Source organism: Solanum dulcamara, chromosome 2 (assembly GCF_947179165.1).
Source record: "Solanum dulcamara chromosome 2, daSolDulc1.2, whole genome shotgun sequence".
In the NCBI taxonomy this organism is placed as follows: Eukaryota; Viridiplantae; Streptophyta; class Magnoliopsida; order Solanales; family Solanaceae; genus Solanum; species Solanum dulcamara.
In genome coordinates, this window is record NC_077238.1 from 44092572 (window position 1) to 44112732 (window position 20161).

General features: G+C 35.9%; 1 protein-coding gene across 6 annotated transcripts in view; it reads left to right on the top strand.

The window, feature by feature from the left end:
• Positions 1-20161, top strand: part of LOC129880536 (uncharacterized) — a 99791-nt gene that overhangs the window by 52096 nt on the left and 27534 nt on the right. For 3 of the 6 annotated variants that reach the window (XM_055954615.1, XM_055954616.1, XM_055954617.1), the window contains 2 exons: positions 1589-1652; positions 16951-17042. In XM_055954615.1, coding sequence (XP_055810590.1) covers positions 1589-1652; positions 16951-17042 — 156 coding nt within the window. The other 3 variants (XR_008765423.1, XM_055954618.1, XM_055954619.1) reach the window with 3 other exon arrangements.

A 20161-nucleotide genomic window follows, 5' to 3' on the forward strand; every position in this document is an offset into this window, starting at 1 on the left:
AAGTTAGGAAGTGAGTCTAAGAGTCAAGTTATGACTCGTAGAAGTGAAGACGACTCATAGAAGTGAGTTGTAGATGCAAAACCTGAGTTATGCACATTGCAGTCTTAGTATCTTTTCTACAACTCAACAAGACAAGTCATAGAACATTTAATGAGTCGTAAAGTTGATTCGTAGAAGAAACTTTAGAGACTTAGTTTTTAGGGTTTTCAAACCCTGCAGGATGAGTCATTTCTATGACTCGTAGGAACCTCTACGATTTGTAAGGACCAATTCGTAGGGTCTGTTCAACCATATTTTAATGAGGGGTATTTTGGTCCTTCCCTATGTATTAATAATGAATGTGGACGTCTTAGGGATAATTTCTCACTATTTACTGATCCTAAGTATTCCCAAGACTCTCATTCTCACATTAACTCTCAAATTCACAAAATCCTTCTCTCCCAAGGCTCCTTTTAAAGGTCATCTTCATCACCAAGCAAATTCTAGGGTTTTTTCAAGATTAAGTCTCCCTTTCCAATCTCAAAGTCAAATATTTATCAAGGTACGTGGGTCTTTATCTATGTGTTCTTCCACCCATGGAGTCCCGAAACCCCTTTTTAATCAAATCTCTTGATTTCAAGTAATATTTTCCTATGGGTCATTCTAATTTCTACTTAATAGCATGAATAATGATTAAGCTAATGATTATTGGTCCATTTTGATGCAAAATGATTTCAAAATGCATGGATTGATGGTTTGCAATTATTTTCTCTACTTAGCTCCTTAAAGGTTCTTAAAATTCACGGTGCATTGTTTAGAGTGTGATTTTAAATTGATAAACTTCATAGTATTATGCATGATTTCATCTACATATATTTTGAAAGTTGAATTGACTTGAACCCACCTTTTACTCTACTTTCATTAAAGCATGATTTGAAGGTGATGGACTCCAATTAAAAGTTTATGAAAGCTAATGACTATGATTATGGGAGTTTTTTCAATGAACGAACGAATGTTGTTGAGAGGTTTTCCCATCCAAGATATGGATTCTTTATGCGATAGGAAAATTCTTACATACTTGAATCATCAAAGGTTTTAAGGAGCTATTCTACCGAATAATGATTTGATGTCTCAACTTTATATGTATGTTTATGATACTATGATATATTATTCTGTGGGATTTGACTTAGCACTGAATGAGGCTTAAGGTGGGGTATGGTAAGGAAATCGTAGTAGTAACCTCTTGTTTTATTAACTATGTGCCACCATAGGAGCCTTTGTTGGCTAGGCTAGTGGATCCACAAATGAAAATTTATGTTAAAGAAATGAATGTTGGCGGAGCTCTACCTTAGCAAGTTGTCTCCCCTTCCAATGTAGGGGGTTACATTGGATTCAATGTTATAGCTCACATGGTCTTAATATCGGGTATAGTCATCTTCCCACATATGTATGATTCAAATTCTATCTACTTGGTTACTCATGCATGCACTCATTTATGTACTTTACTTTATAAATTTCCTAATGTTTTCCATTGTATTGTAAGTCTGCATACTTAGTACATTCAAATTACTAATGCATACTCTTTTTCCTACATGATATCACCATGCAGGTACCGTTGCTCCTCCTCGTTCTCCTCCACATGGCTAGTTGGGATTGCTTGAAGGCTACTTTTGGTGAGTTCCCATATTTCGAAAATAATACTTCTTTTCCTTTCTAGATTATACTATGTTTAGACTTTTAGACATCTATTATGGTACTTTATTTTTAATTTGTTTGAGGGTGAACTAGGGACATATCTTAGCGCCCACCAAGTCTAAGATTTAGAGGTATTATTGGACATATGTAAGGTGAATCTTGACTACTATAGTGCTTTCTTATAATGTTTTCACCTAGTACCTCTTTCCCCTTTTTTCTTCTTATTTATTTATTGTCATTACCAATGAAAGACTAAAAGAATGCTAAGAGTCTTATTTGAGGTATCTTCGGGTTCTTCATTCGCCGGGTCACATCTAGGCCTTAGGCTTAGGTCTTGACAGGTATCCAAATATTAGACCTATTGGAAATTGTGAGGTTGGGTCTAAGAATCACTCTTATGTATAATAGACCTATGGGTCATAGACATGGCTCGTGGAAGGGCATTGAGGTTCCTTGGGCATTTGGTCTACGAACCCTTCTACGGGTCATAAGACCTCAGACAGATCATAAGAACTGGTCGTGGAACTTATTTCATATTCCACTATCTACTGGAATGTGACATTGGGTCTATTAGTCCATTCTACAGGTTGTAGACCCTTTGACGGGTCGTAGAATAGGCTTGTGGAAGAGGACTGTCAACTGGGCCTCAGGGCTACTCCTACGGACTCTTCCTACGGTCCATTGAACTTTCTACGGTCTCTAGAAGGCATTTGCAAAAGTGTCCTAGAATTTTAAAATTTCACAAAGTGTTGGAAGGACCTACTAGCCTCTCTTATGGTCCATAGAAGCTTCTACGGGCCATATATATCACTCTTAAAGGTCATCTGATGCAAAATTTCAATTTTTCTTTAGGTTGTTATAGAATGAGCTTGCCACCACTTAAGAATGTTACTCTCAACTGAATAAATGGGCCTTGAACACCAATTGCAGTAGCTAAGTAATTCCACACCTTCTTAGAACCAGGACAATCACAAAATAAATGCTCAAAATCCTCTACAATAGCTGTGTTGCACTAACAACATGTCATAGTCCCCACCACCCTCATCTGTATAAGCACCTCGCCAATAGGAATTCTCCTTTTACACACTCTCCACATTAGAAAAGAAATCTTGAACAGCAGACCCTTAAACCAATTCTTTGAGAAAAATTCTTGTCTTTACTTTTCATCTCTTACCAGCTCCCATGCAGTTGAAACTATGAATGTACCATTTCCAGTCAGTTTCCCCCATGACTTATCCCAATTATCCTCAACTTGCAACATCTTAACCTTTTCAATGATAGGAGTAACGACCTCACTAGGTAGTAGTTCATTCAACAATGGAACGTTCCAACTATCTTCTAACATCAATGACTTCTTGGTTCCCAACATGTCTCTTGATCAATATAAACTCTTGCTTGTATCATGTATTTCCATGTTTGTAAGCCACTTTTCCATTCAAAAACTTGTGGCCTGTGCCTCTCACAATATGTTATCCACATGAAATTTACCCATAGTAATTTTTGGTCCTGAAATTCCACCACAATTTTATAAAAAAGGCTTGATATATATCAAATAAATATCTAAAATCCAATTCACTCCTTCATCCTTTGGGTAACAAATATCATCCTAGGCTACCTAGTGTTTATTCTTTCTTTCCTTCCTAAAATTTCATAAGAATCTTCTGAAGAATCTATGTAGATCATGAATAACACATTTAGGGGGAACAATGGCTGAAAATAAATATATTAGAATGCCTTTAAGGACATTATTAATCATAACATACTTTCCACCAAAGGATAAAAGTTTACCTTTTTATGCTTGAAATTTATTCTGCACCTTCTTCACTAACTTTGTAAAGTTAGTTTTCTTTCCTAGCATGTCCAATTAGACACCCAAGTTACATTAAAAGAAAACTTTCTTTGCTAAAGCCAATGGAATTTTCAATCTTTTAAATTTTCAATATTGCAGTCTTGTAAAAAATAAAGAAAAAAGTCTTATCCTTGTTAATTTTCTACCACTCCTTTAAAGTTTCATCACCAACTAAAGGGTTTTCTTCGCAGCAGTACAAAAATAATGCTATCATCAGCATAAACTAAATGATTAATACTATCACTCCATTTTGGCATTCCAAAATCCATAAAATCCTTGTTTAGAGACAATTCATTTAGGGATCTAGAGAGAACCTCAGTGGCAATACTAAACAGGACATGTGATAATGGATCTCATTGCTTTACTCCTCTAGTAGAATGAAAAAACCATGAGTCCGATCGTTAATAAGTACTGAATACTAATTATTAGCCATCAATCTCCAAATCTTGTCCACCAGTAAATTATCAAAACCCAATCTTTCCAACAATTTCATCAGAAATTTCCAGTCTACCCTAACATAAGCCTTTGTCATATCTAATCTTAATTACAATATTTGCAAGTTATCTGTTTTCCTAATGTCACCCACAATATCTTGAGTCAATAACACATTTTCAGTAATGCTTCTATTGTTCACAAAACCTGATTGATTTTGAGAAATATTTCTAGGAAGAAGACTCTCCATGATATTATGCATCATATTGAAAATCACTTTGTTCAAAAACTGCTTAGACTAATTGATCGTAAATCAGAAAATATTTACACAATTTCTCTTTTGGGCAATAAGACTAAATTAGTGTGAGTAATTGACTTTATAAGTGTGTAATTTGAAAAGAAATTATTCACTACCTTGACAATATCATTACCAATAATACTCCAATAATTACTCTTCGACAAATTCTCCTCTTTCTCTTGTATTTTTCTCTAAAGATGGAGAATTTAAAATTAATTACTTTTCTTATTTCTTCTTTAATTAGAAATTCTTAACTTGGTAAAATATAAAAGTGAAGCTATCAGGGCCACTGGCACTATCACCAATCAATTCAAATACCACCCTTTTAATCTCTTTTTCTGAAGGTATAGTCCAATATCTGATTGTCATCTATAGTACTACAAGAATTTATATTGTTTAGCAGTGTCAAGTCCTCATTGTCAGTTTCAGAAGTGAACTGATTTTGATAAAACTAGGTAGCTTCAGCTGCCACCTTATCCTGGGCCACAACCCAATCCCTTATTATTTTTCTCAATTCTATTAATCTGCAACTTCTTCATTCTTCCATTTACCAAGTTGTGAAAATAACTTAGTATTTTTGTCACTATCAAAAAACAATTGAATGCCAGCGTTTTTGCTTCCAATATTTTTCTTCATAATGCAAGTAATTCCTCAATTCAGCTTGTGTTTGTTGTAACACCTTCCTATTTTCTGAAGAATGATTTTCCACAAACATGTCTTCTTTAATCCTCACTATATCCTCCCTTATCTTCTATTGATTGAAAATGTCCCCATATTACTCTTTACTCCATTTTGTTAAAGAAACTTTAGTGTTTTTCATCTTATATTTCAAACTAATGAAAACATCAACAGTTTCCGTAGCCCTTCAGTTTTCTTTTACAACATCTTTTATATCAACATGTTCTGTCCATAATTTCAAAAATTTCAAAGGCCTTATAATAATGGAAACGTGTCCCCCACATCTTAACAATAATGTAGCATGATCTGAACCAATTCTAGCAAGATGTTCAACCTCAACATTCATAAACCAAACTAACCACATCTGATTCATCAACACCCTATCAAGCCTCTTAAAGATACACTCTTCTGATGCTCTCCCATTCCACCATGTAAAAGGACTTTCCTTAAATATGATATCAAACAACTCACATGAATTTACACAGAAAGAAAAGTCCTTATACTCTTGCGGGTACATAAGTAAACCATTAATTTTCTTCTCTTCATGCAGAATAACATTAAAATCCCCTCCTATCAACCAAGGCATAGCCATATCTTGACTAATCAAGTAAATGTCATTCCACAAACTTGTCTTCTTACCAGCATCACACTTTGCATGTACTGCAGTTGTTACAACCCAAGCTAGATCCTAGATGTGACACATCGATTAGAATCCAAAAGAACTCCAATCAAGCCTCTTAGCATACATAGCAAGACATGCAAATGATGAAATCAAAAATAAATTTTTAAATGCAGAAGATAAGTATCAAAATATAGGAAATCTAGATAAAACAGAAATCAAAACATAACATTCAAAATGAACAGAAAACATACTCCTCTAGTCTGAACATGCCTCTACTAAACTAGACGGGAGCGTAGGGCAAGCCCTAGCTTACCCAAACATGAAGAAGTAAATAAGTTTGAACATAAAGAAAAATACATAGCGGGTTCACCCTCGAGTCATGAGGACTCACCAAATAACTAACACTTAGTAGGATCCAGATCTAGCCATAGAGGTGAGTAGGAGCTTCATGACTTATAAAATAATATAGGTAAAAGTATGTGTTAGTATATGGAATATACTAGATATGTGAGAAATATGTATAACCAGAGTAAAAGGGCATAATAAGCATGAACATGAGATGCATGACCAAAATATCTTGAAAAGCATAAAGTAAATCATAAAGTCGTGAAATAAGGTCAATGCATCATCAAACATCATTTAAAGGCTTGTAAGAAAACATAGTTGTTTGTGGGATATGGACCGTAATCGAGAATAAAAACATGTGAGATATAACATGGAGTCTGGTGTAATTCCTACTGAAAAAGAAGAGGTTATTTGCCAAGGTAGACTCCGTATTATTATCATCATGAGCTATTTGTGGATCCACTAGCTAAGCTATTTAAGACAATCCTATGGAGGCATGTAGTTTGGGACTAGAGGTTGTTATAAGAGACTCTCTTACCAAGCATCCACCTCAAGCCCTCTAGGTGCTAAGTCAAATTCTAATGGAATAGGTAAAACATATCATAAGAAAAGGAAATAATCATATACCAATCCCCATTCATAAAATCATATAGGAGTAGTTCCTTAAATCATGATTAATAATATAATTCATACAGACACTTACATTTCTAAGAATCTCTTTTACGGGTCAAATCTATAGATCTTAGAACTTTCTACCATTCGTAGGAAACCCTCGTTGAGTGACCTCATACTTCATTGAATTTTCCAATATCACGACCCCTCTTACTAGTGCCACCTATGGTCGGTAGGTCCTTATATGGACAGTATGTAGGGCTTATCCAATTTTATGAAAACATCAAAAAGTGCACGGCTACCTATGACTTCCTCTTATGGCTCGTAGGTCTTCCTACGACCCATAGGTAGAGTTATAGAAACTTGTACCAGTTCAGTTTTTTAGCAATTTTTCATCATTTGACTTTTCAACTTTTAAGGTCTTACAATAATTGTGACAATTATTTTACCATCCTTGAAAGTTAATTGTGTGTTCAATTGTTGATCAGAATAAACTAAAATAGTAATTTGAATATCATTAGGAACAAATATCTAAATTTTCCCATTCTAATTCACATTAGCATACTTCATTCCTAGTCTTCTGTTGTAACTGTGTATTTGACCTGGTTCATGAAATTGTTCCATTAAAGAAATGAAGAAAAACTTATGATGTTTATGTAATATTTGATCTTTGTGAAAAGTATGACGATTTTTTTATAGATCTAATATTCAAAAATAGGTCCTTATGACTAAGTTGGATACTATTTCCACCTCCTCACAGGTAACACTCTAGTAGGTTTACTACCATCAGTCTTATGCCTACTCTTCCTTTCTTTAGCATGTGTTGCAGGTATCAAACCTGCATCTTTATAGACTTGCTGCATATTTACATTATTTTCATCTTCTTCATGATCTTTAGTTAACTCCAGTTCCTCCTTTGCCTCAACATCATTGTTAGAAAATATTTGATTTAACTCCTTTACATTGTGTGATAATAAATCACATAGGACCTGAGAAGGAGAAGCCTGCTTACTATGGTTTCCCGCTCGCTTTCCAGTTTTTCCAACACTAAGTTGCCCTTCATGTTCTTTGGACTGAGTTAACATGGGAGTTATACTCGATGATCAATTGACTCATTTATATTTTAATTGTCAACTTGTAGAGGTTGGTGGAGTTCGACTTCTGTCAACTTTTATAAAATATGAGCCTCTTTAAGCCTCTTATCATATAAATTTACAACTTCCATAACTTGAACCTTATTTGTTTAACCTTGCTTTTGCATTAATAGTAACTTATACTCTGACTTGTCAATCCCTTCTGGAGCCTCTGTAGCACCTGTCACGACCCAAGCCTAGAGCCTAGATGTGACACAGCAGATGAGGAACCCGAAGGTACCACACCCAAGCCTCTTAGCATTCATTTGACCTTTCAAGCCTCTTATCATTCATTTGGCCTTTCAAGCCTCTTAGCATTCATTTGGACTTTTATAGGTAATGATAATAAATAAACAAGCGGAAAACAAGGGAAAATAGGGAATAAGGGAAACATCATGGAAAGAATCATAATAGTCAAGCTTTAACTTACATATGTCCAACAATACCTCTAACTTATAGATTTGGCGGGGGCTAAGACAACTCTCTAGCTCATCGTCAATCAAAAATAAGATGAAATGCCATAATAAATGTCTAAAGGTCTAAACATATCATATGCTAGAAAAATAAAGGAGTATCATTTCTGAAACATAGGAACTCACCAAAAGTAGCCTTCAAGGAAAATCTTAACTAGCCACGTGGAGGAAAATGAAGAGGAACACCAATCCCTACATGGTGATATCATGTAGGCAAAAGAGTATGTGTTAGTACTTTAAATGTAATAAGTATATAGGCTATCAATACAATGAAAAACCTTAAGGCATTATAAAGCAAAGTACATGAATAAGTGCATGCAAGATTAATCAAGTAAATAGCATTTGAAACATTCATTTGTGGGAAGATGACTATAATCGACATTAAAACCATGTGAGCTATAACATGGAATCCAATGATACCCCTACATTGGAAGAGGGGAAACTACTTGCCAGGTTATAACTCCGTCAACACTCACTTCTTTAACATTTGATAGCCGTTTGTGGATCCACTAGCCTAGCCTACAAGGGTTCCTATGATGGCATATAGTTCAAGAAACTAGAAGTTGCTATAGGATTCCCTTACCGAACCCCACCTCAAGCCTCATTTGGTGCTAAGTTAAATCCCAGGGAATAGTATATCTTAGTAACATAAACATATATATATACATAGACTTTGAGACATCAAATCATTATTCGGTAGAATAGCTCCTTATAACCTTTAGCGATTCAAGTATGCACAAATTGTCCTTATTGCATAAAGAATCAATTAATTTAGGTGAGAAGGGCTCACATCAACATTCATTCTTTCATTCAATACTCCCATAATCTTAATCGTAGCTTCCATAAACATCGAATTGGAGCCCATAATTTTAAAACAATATTTTCATAAAAATAAAGTGAAACTAGGTGGGTTCAAGTCAATTCAACTTTCCAACATGTATGTATTTAAAATCATGCATAAATACCATAAAACTCATCAATTTAAATCATACTTATAGACAACCCACCATGAATTACAAGAACCTTTAAGGAACTAAGTAAAGATAAAACTTGCAAACCTTCAATACATGCATTTGAAAGTGTATTACTTCAAAATAGACCAATGGATATTAGCTTAATCATGCTTCATGATTTTGGACAGATATTAGGGTAACTCAAAAGAGATTCTTACTTGAAATCAAAGACTTAGTTTGAAAAGGGTTTTGGTATCTAAGGGTGAAAGAACCTATTGATAAAGACCCAAATACCTTGGTAAAGTTGACTTGAAATTGAAACAAAAAGTTGCTCTTGAGGAACCCTAGAAATTAGCTTGGTGAAAGAGAAAGCCTTGAGATAAATCTTGAGAGGAAAGAGTTTTGTGTAGGGGAGTTAATGTGAGAAATAAGGGGCTTGGGAAGTCTTAGGGTCATTAGATATGGTAGATTTAGTCCCGAAATGACCACACTTTATTGATAAAATATAGGAAAGGACCAAAATACCCCTTTTTAAATTGACTCGGACAGACCCTGCAATTGGTCCTAATAAGTCGTAAATGCCTCAACGAGTCGTGGGAATGACTTGTCCTGCAGAGTGAAAAATCCTTGAAAACCCTGGGCCTCTTATCTTTCTCTATGAGTCATTTTTGCGAGTCATCATCTTGTCTACGGGTTGCATGACCCATTCGTGCTGTAGGGTCTGAAAAAGCCATAAATCTAGGCCTCTGAAGTTTCTCTATGAGTGACTTTTATGACTCGTCAACCCCTCCACGAATCATAAGTTGGCTCGTAGACTAACTTCCTTACTTAGTCAATTTCCAAATCTCAATATCGCTTCTACAAGTCAGTCTTATAACTCGTAAAAGTACCTACGACTCATAGGTTGAGTCATAAAAGTTGATATAGCCCATTTCCTTGAAGATTTGTCCTTCGTTTTGACTTTTCTACTTTTGGGGTCTTATAATATCTCCCTATTGAGAAAATTCATCCTCGAATGAGATTCGACTAGGATAAAAAGAACATGCAACGAGGACTAGCAACCCAACATGAAAACAATGACGCATAGAATGCAAAAACTAAGAGATTTTTGAACTTTACATAAATCATGACTTGAAAACCAACTTCATAAACATGCATGCATATGAAAGACTTAAGAAAACTGGAACGTAGGAGGTTTGAACAATTGAGCATGAATAACTTAGTACCTTAGTCTTGAGTAGAGTGAAAGAGATGAGGGTATCGTACTTAGTACATTAGGCTTGAGTAGAGTGAAAGCAATGAGGGTATCACTTTATCATATCTGCTTTCGCTTCCCATGTAGAACTTTCAACTAGTTGATTCCTCTAAAAGACTTTGACGGATGCAACTTCCTTTTTCCTCAATCTCTTGACTTGCTGGTCCAAAGTTTCAACCGGGACCTCTTCATAAGTCAAGATTTCTTCAACATTTACTACTTCCAGAGGCACAATGGAACTTGGATCGCCTACATATTTCCTCACCATAGACAAATGGAATACCGAATGAGCCATGGCTATTTCCGATGGCAACTCCAACTCATAAGCAACCTTGCCAACACGTCTCAAGATTTGATATGTCCCTACATACCTGGGGCTCAACTTTCCCTTTTTACCAAACTGAACTACATTTTACTTCATGGGTGAAACCTTCGAGTATACCCAATCATCCACACTAAACTCAAGATCCCTCTTCTTAGTATCAAAATAGGACTTTTGGCGACTTTGAGCCATCTTTAACCTTTTTCTAATGACTCTGACCTTTTCAAAAGCGTCAAGAAACAAATTAGGACCCAGTAAGGTCATCTCACCCACTTCGAACCAATCAACCGAGACCTACATCATCTCCCATACAAAGCCTCAAATGGTGTCATCTCAATACTTGAGTGGTAGCTATTATTTTAAGTGAACTCAATAAGATGGTCATCCCAACTCTGTTTGAACTTCAACACAAAAGCTCTTAGCATATCTTCTTGTATTTGAATTGTCTTTTTGGCTTGCCCATCTGTTTGAGGATGGAATGCGGTACTTAGCTCACTTTGGTGTCAAGTACCCTTTAAAATGATTTCCAAAAATGAGAAGTGAATTGTTACCACCATCCAAAATAATTGACAAACGTACACCATACAACCTTACCAATTCCTGAATATACAAGTTAGTATAATCCTCGGTGCTAAAAGATGTCTTGACCGGTAGAAAGTGCGCCAACTTCATCATTCTATCAACAATCACCCAAATTGAGTATGATATTTTCGAGTACGAGGCAAACCCACTACAAAGTCCATGTTCATATCTTCCCACTTCCACCAATAAATATCCTTTAAGTCTAGGTATATTTTAGTCGAACCAGGGTGAATGGAATATGAAGAATTATGAGCCTCCTTCAAGATCAAAACCCTTAGGCCATCCACATCCGAAATACATAACCGACCTTGGTAGTGAAGTACCCCATCTTCCCCTTGTGAGAAGACCTCTGCTGTCTTTTCTTTCATCAATTTCTCTAACTCCACCAATGTCAGGTCATGTTCTTGTTTTGACTTAACATATACTATCAAAGACAATTTGGACCCAATTTGCACAAACAAACCACCATCATCAGAACCTCTCAACTTCACTCCCAATATAGCCAATTGGTGAACATCCCTTTCCAACTCCATCTTCCCTTCATCAACATGAGCCACACTCCTTATAGAAACCCTACTAAGTGCATCGGCAACAACATTGGCTTTACCTAGATAATAATACAAACTCATGTCATAGTCCTTGAGGAGTTCAAGCCACCTCATTTGCATTAGATTGAGGTTTTTTTGGGTGAAAACATATTTAAGACTTTTGTGATCAGTAAACACATCCACATGTACCCCATATAGGTAATGCCTCTAAATCATTTGAGCAAATACAACGGCCACTAATTCAAGATAAAGGGTAGGATAGTTACGCTCGTGCACCTTCAATTGCCTAGAAGCATAGGCTATAACCTTGCTGTTTTGAATCAAGACACAACCCAACCCAACCCTTGACGCATCACAATACACCATGAACCCTTGTAATCCTTTCGGTAGAGTCAAAATAAGAGCGGAAGTAAGTTGACCTTTCAAAGTTTGGAAACTCCTCTCATACTCATCTTTTAATAGGAACCTTGCCTTATTTTAAGTCAATTTCTTCATAGGAGATGAGATGGAAGAGAACCCTTCGACGAACCTTCTATAATACCCGACTAGACCTAAAAAGCTCCTAATATTCGAAGGAAATAATGGTCTTGGCCAATTCCTCACCGCCTCTATTTTCTTAGGATCAATCTTGATCCCATCACAGGATACTATGTGAACAAAAAATGCCACCTCTTTCAACCAAAATTCACACTTACTAAATTTGGCAAATAATTTTTAATCTCTCAAGGTTTAAAGCACAACTCTCAAATGACTCTTATGTTCTTCCTCACCCATGGAGTAAATCAAAATATCGTTAATGTAGACCACCATAAAAGTATCAAGGTAGGATTTGAACACCATATTAATTAGATCCATAAACACTGTCGGTGCATTTATCAACACAAACGATATCACCAAAAACTCAAAGTGATCATACCTTGTTCGAAAAGTTATCTTGGGAATGTCACACTCCCTTACCCTTAGTTGATGATAGCCAGAACGGAGATCAATCTTTGAGAAATAAATTTCCCCTTGCAATTGGTCAAATAGTAAATCGAAACTAGGAATCAGATATTTGTTCTTAATGGTCACCCTATTCAATTGACGGTAGTCTATGTACATCCAAAGCGACCCATCCCTTTTTCTTACAAACAACACGGGAATACCCCATGGTGAAATACTTGGTCTTATGAATCCTTTTTCCAATAAGTACTCTAATTGTTCCTTTAACTTCTTTAATTCCTCTAGGCCATTTAGTAGCGAGGAATAGAGATAGGTTAGGTATGGGAAAGAATATCGATATTGAAATCAACTTCTCTTTCGGGGGGAAAGCAGGGAGGTTATCAGAAAAGACATTGGGAAACTCATTAATCATGAGAATCAAGAGAAGGAATTTCAAAGTTGACATCCCTAACCCTCACAATGTGGTAGATGCAACCCTTAGAAATCAACTTTCGGGCTTTAAGATGAGAAATGAATCTACCCTTAACTACCGAATCATGACCTTTCCATTCAAAAATAGGCTCCTTGGGAATTAAAACTTGACTCTATGAGTTCTATAACTTATAGAAGCAAAAAACTCATGCAACCAATCCATCCCAACATCAAAATCTACCATGTCAAGCTCAACAAGATCACAAGGAACAACTTTGTGCAAGATAGATATGGGAAACCACTTATAGACTTTTCTAGTAACAAACGACTCATCAATGGGGTAGACACAAAAAAAATCCAATAACATTTCAGGAGATACATCAAACCTATTAGAAAGAATGGAGTAACAAATGTTAAAGTGGCACCCAGATCTAATAATACATATATATCAAAATCAAAGACCTTTAACTTATCATATGAAGCAGCCCGAGCCATCTCTCTTCCCTTTCTGGTAGCCACCGGACAGTCCCACTTCCTATGTCCACTCTCGCCATAACCATAAACTATGTGTACCGAGCATGCATACCCTTAAATGGTTCTTACCACACCAGTAGCATGAGCGGTAGAGCCTTTCCTGGCTATCATCTCCCTTAAATTCGAGCCAGATGTTTTGCCTTTTTGACACCCTCTGATGGTTAAATTATTTCCCCCACATAGCCTTCCTTTGGCTCACCTATTTCTTTTCTTTAAACTCATGTTCACAGGAGTCACATTTTATTGATTTAACTGAGCAGTCATAGCTCGAGCTAATAACATGAAGGCATCACCAAATTCTGGATTAGTCACTTGTTTGGCTAGAGGATCATTAGGGATTTATTCCTCATTAGCATCAACCCCTCCTTCAATTGGAGGTTCGGGATCCAGAAGAACTTAGTCCTCGATAGAATCCATTACTCTAGGTGGAGGAATCTTCTTTAAGGAATTATCTAGAGAACACAATGATTCGTTAGATGAAGGAAGTCTTAGGAAAACTCAAAAGCAAGACATCAATCATAAAAGAAGGGAAAGTTTCCGAAATGCCTCATACTCTCCTATTCATAATTATGGCACACTTCACAATCATGAATTAAGACCATATTCGACGTGGTATGTTGGACTTTAAGGACCATTCAAAACCTCAAGCTCTGATATCAAGTTTGTCACGATACAAACCTAGGGCCTAGACATCACACGGCGAATGAGGAACCCAAAAGTACCGCACCCAAACCTCTTAGCATTCATTTAGCTTTTCATAGATAATGATAATAAATAAAAAAGCAAAAAACAAGGGGAAAGAGGGACTAAGGGAAATATGATTTTAAGAACCATAATAGTCAAGCTTAAACATACATATGTCCAACAATACCTCTAATTTTTAGATTTGGCATAGGGCTAAGACAAGTTCCTAGCTCACCCTTAGTCAAAAATAGGATGAAATGTCATAATAAATGTCTAAAGGTCTCAACATATCATAAGCTAGAAATATAAAGAAGTACCACTCCAGGAACATAGGAACTCACCAAAAGTTGCCTTCAAGCAAATTCTAAAATAGCCACGTAGAGGATAACGACGAGGAACGCCAATCCCCATATAGTAATATCATGTAGGAAAATGATTATATGTTAGTAATTTGAATGTACTAAGTATGTCAGCATGCAATACAATAAAAACCTTAATGCATTATAAAGTGAAGTACATGAGTAAGTGCATGGAAGAGTAATCAAGTAAATAGCATTTGAAATATTCATTTGTGGGAAGATGACTATAATCAACATTAAGACCATGTGAGCTATAACATGGAATCTAATGTAATCTCTGCATTGGAAGAAGGGAGACGACTTGCCAGGGTAGAACTCTGTCAACACTCACTTTTTTAACATTTGATGGCCATTTGTGATACACTAGCCTAGCCTACAAGGGCTCCTATATTGGCACATAGTTCAAGAAACTAGAAGTTGCTACTAGGATTCTCTTACCGAACCCCATCTCAAGCCTCATTCGGTGCTAAGTCAATCCCACCGGAATAGCACATCTTAGTAACATAAACATATATACACATATACTTTGAGACATCAAATCATCATTTGGTAGAATAGATCCTTAAAACCTTTAGAGATTCAAGTATGCAAGATTGTCCTTATTGCATAAAGAATCCATTAATTTAGATGAGAAGGCCTCACATCAACATTCATTCTTTCATTCAAGACTCACATAATCATAATCGTAGCTTCCATAAACATTGAATTAGAGTCCATAACTTTAAAATCATATTTTTATGAAAATGAAGTGAAACTAGGTGGTTCAAGTCAATTCAATATCCCAACATGTATCTATTTAAAATCATGCATAAATACCATGAAACTCATCAATTTAAATCATACTTATAGATAACCCACCATGAATTACAAGAACCTTTAAGGAACTAAGTAAAGATAATACTTGCAAACCTTCAATACATACATTTGAAAACATATTAGTTCAAAATAGACCAATGACCATTACCTTGATCATGTTTCATGCTTTTGGATAGAAATTAAGGTAACCCATAAGAGATTCTTACTTGAAATAAAAGACTTAGTTCTAAAAGGGTTTTAGGCTCCATGGATGGAAGAAACCATGGATAAATACTCACATACCTTGGTGAAGTTGACCTGATATTGAAAGGAGAACTTGCTCTTGAGGAACCCTAGAAATCAAAATGAGGAAGCCTTGAGACAAATCTTGAGGGGAAAGGGTTTTGTGTAGGGGAGTTAATGTGAAAAATGAGGGGCTTAGGAAGTATTAGGGTCATTAGATAGGGTATATTTAGTCCTAAAATAACCACACTTTACTAATAAAATATAGGAAAGGATCAAAATACCCCTTTTTAAACAAAACCGAACAAACCCTATGATTGGTACTTACGAGTCGTAGAAACTACTCGTCTTGTAGAGTTAAAACCCCTAAAAACTGTGAGCCTCTGATCTTTCTGTACGACTCATTTTTATGAGTCACCATCTTTTCTATGGGTCGTTAGACCTATTCGTCCAACAGGGTCTGAAAAACTTGAAAATCTAGGCCTTTGAAGGTTATCTACGAGTCACTTCTACGACTAGTCAACCCCTTCATGAGCTGTAACTTGGCTCGTAGACTCACTTCCTTACTTAGTCAACTTCCAAATCTCAACATCGCTTTTATGAGTCAGTCCTACGACTTGTAGAAGTACCTACGACTCATAGGTTGAGTCGTAGAAGCTGATATATCTCATTTCCTTACATATTTGTCCTTCATTTTGACTTTTTGACTTACGGGATCTTACAACACCTTTCCCTATTCCTTCTTTGTAGAAATGTTATTGCTGTAATTTATTGTTGTTGATATTTCTCCTTTATTATGTTATTGCTTTATATTTGCATTAGGATCATCCTCATCTGTTGATCTGCCACCTGATTGAAAAAATTGCATTATGTCCATATGAAGCTTCTCTATCAAATATTGTTCCTCTTTCTCTTCCTCTTCTTTCTCTACTCTGTATCCGCATTTTCCATTAATGTGGAAAACTTTTTGTACCCAACTTCTAGTGTTGTTGGCTTGTAGTTTATCTTAACTGGACTTAACCTCGTTTTGCTGATGAGATTACTTTAGTTCCTCTCTAACTTGCATTTCTATATTAATTAATGATTTAAACTTATTAAAAGTGACCAAGCCTTCTTTTGTTGTCTGATATCTCTCTTTGTTGACACCTTCTTTTTCTTTTGTTGGAATGTTTTTCCCTTTGCTAACATATTTTATTTCCTTCATAGGACTTCTGTCTTACACAATCTCCCAAGCATCTGGAGCTCTAATAATTTTTCCACTCATTAAGGTTCTTGGAGGGAAAGAATTTGAAGCAAAGGTTTGATAAGATCCATCTTCCATCCGATCATTGTTCCCTTTTCTACTGTATCATTATAGTATCAACTCAAATGAGGATTTAATTTTGTACATCCCTCCTCATTATTCCCTTATAATCAACATTCCTTACAATATTTTGGTTAAGCATTATATTGAATCCTTATATTATTTGTATGTCTTGCTCTAGTTGATTCATCTACTACGACCATACCTACAAATTTAGGTAAATCAGCAGAAAGGTCAATTTGTACTTTCACCTTTGCCTAGTTGGGCCTGGTCTTGTGAATTGTAGCCATGTCCAGGTGGAGGGGCTTCCCAATTGCAGATTCCAAAGTAAAAAAATCTCCCTTGATGAAGTCTGTAGGGAGCAGGTTAGGAAACAAAATCCAAGTCACGGCTTGAGTGGTCTCTGCATCAACTCTAAAGCTTGGATTATATATGAGAGGTCTCATTAGAAAAACTACTCGATGTTTATTCTTCACTTAGTGTACGTTTTTCAAAAGAATATTGATAAAAAATTAAACCAGTGCAAACCTTATCAAGATATGCATATACCTCAAAAATCTCATTTTACAGTCTCCAACTATACCATACTGGGATGGTTAATTCTTGCTTAAATCATCTAAATCAGGCAACCTTTGAACAAACTTACCAACAATCGCATATTGTAGGCATTCGAGCTTATTCATTCTTGTAACTTCTGCTTTTATCCATTCAATAGTAGGCACACCACCATCATAGCTAATTGATTTAATTGGGATTAGTTAAATATATTTGGGTATAACAAAAGATGATTCCAATACCTTTTCACTAAAAACCTTACCATAATCTAATTTTTTGGTTTTAGGTTCATTAGCATTGGTAGGTAAAGAAGAACAGTTAGATTAGGAAATTTGAGACGAAGATGAGAGCCCAACCAACGTTGGTGGCCAGCTAGTAGATTGCATCGATGACATGGTTATTTTGCATTTATCTTAGGTTTCCCATAATCACTGCAACTCGAAAAGGGTCATATTTGTCTTTGTACTCTCAGAAAAAAATTGTTTGGTCTACTTCAATTTCTTTTTCTAATATTTTATGCCCCAACACTATGCCTTCATTGATCATAAGATGACATTTTCCCAATCTAATATAAGATTGGTCTTGGACATCCAATTCCCAATTTTTTGAATATTGTAAGAGGAATAAGATTTATACTTTCATCAAGTTCACATAAAGCTTTTGCAAATTGTATGCCCCCACTAATTCATGGAATAGTGAAAGCTTCTATATATTTCTTTTATTGGTTTAGAGAGCTTGATATAATTGCACTATGGTGATGCGTATCATCAGCTTTGTCTGAACTTACTGCTTTTTTCTTGGTGATCAAGTCTTTCATGAACTTAACATAGTGTCACAATCCAATCTACGCCTTAGGTGTGACACGGCAATTAGAATCTCGAAGGACTCTAACCAAGACTCTTAGCATATAATATATGACCATACATAAGGTAAATAAAGCAATAATATTAAACCATATAAGTAGAAATACAATCATAACATGAATAACTCGATAAGAGTGAAAGTAACTCAAAAAAATCAAGACAACATAGACTCCATGAACATCTAACATGCCTCTATTAGTATAGATGGGGGCATAAGACAATTCCTAACTCACCCAAATATAAAAGGAAAAATTCATAAGGACAATGAAAAGATAAATGTCTCATCCTCGAATCATGAGGACTCACCAACAATAGGAAAAAATGCTCAACCTGTAGCGATGAGTAGGAGGTGCGCGATGATCATCGGATCGTATATTATGATACAATATAGGCAAAAAGTATGTTCTAGTATATGAAATGCACTAAGTATGTGAGAAGCATGCATGAACAATAATAATAAAAGCACATAAATAATATGAACATGGGATACACGATAGATATCTTAAAACATGAGTAAAACTTGAACATATTTGAATATTATATCATAATCATGTAATCAATGCATCATAGATGTTATGAGAACTTATACCATTTCATATACCTTTGTGTGGGATAGGACCTTAACCGATATATAAGACTATGTGAACTATAACATTGAATATGATGCAGCTCCTACATCGAGAAGAGAGAGGCTACTTGCCAAGGTTGACTCTATGAGAACATCTTAAACTTGAGCTATTTGTGGACCCACTAGCTAGGCCATAAAGACAAACCTACATGGGCAACATAGTTAGGGGATAGAGGTTGTTACTAGAGTTCCCTTGGGTCACTACTTGAGCTTTCGGACCGAACCCCACTTCAAAGTCCTCTCGGTGCTTAGTCAATATCCCAATGGAATCATATATCATAGTCATTAACATCATTAGGAACATAATAAATATCAATTCTTCTCATAAAATAATCATAAGAGTATCTCATTAAGAGAATTGATTCATACAAGAATGAGAAAAATCTTTCAATCCTTATGAATCCGTGAGTCGGTGAGATAACCTTTGTCATGACCCAACTCCATAGGTTGTAACTGGTGCCCGAGTTGGGAACCCATACGTACCCTTAGCCCTACTTAGTGTGTTAGTAGAATAAACAAAAGTAGAAATCAAAAAAGGGGTCACTAGAGGGCGCACGAAAACAAATATAGCAAACGGAGGCCGTTAAGGCTATCGCTGAACACAAGCCCAAAACACATATACAGAACCCACCATACAAGTCTACAGACCTCTACAAAATGATAACATAATTATATGGCGTGACAGGGCCTCTGCCGTACCCTAAATAAATAAATGTCGACATCAAATGGCCAGCACTAAGAGCTAGGCTCCAGAATAGTGGAGCCCTTCCAACATAGCTGAGTGAAAATCCTAAGCTGGAGGATCTCCGAAATGAACATCTGTACCTGCAGGCATAAAACGTAGCCCCTCCCCCCGAAGAAAGTGGGTCAGTACAGAAAATGTACTGAATATGTAAAGCATGGACTGTAATAAGTAAAGCCATTATCAAAACAGAAGGTGCACAAATGAGCAAACTACCCAGAATACCAAAATGCTTTTCATAACCATAGATATTGTATTCAGAAAACATATGCCATATCTGGCTCCATTATGGGACTCAGTGAACAAATCGTGGTCGCCGCCTCATC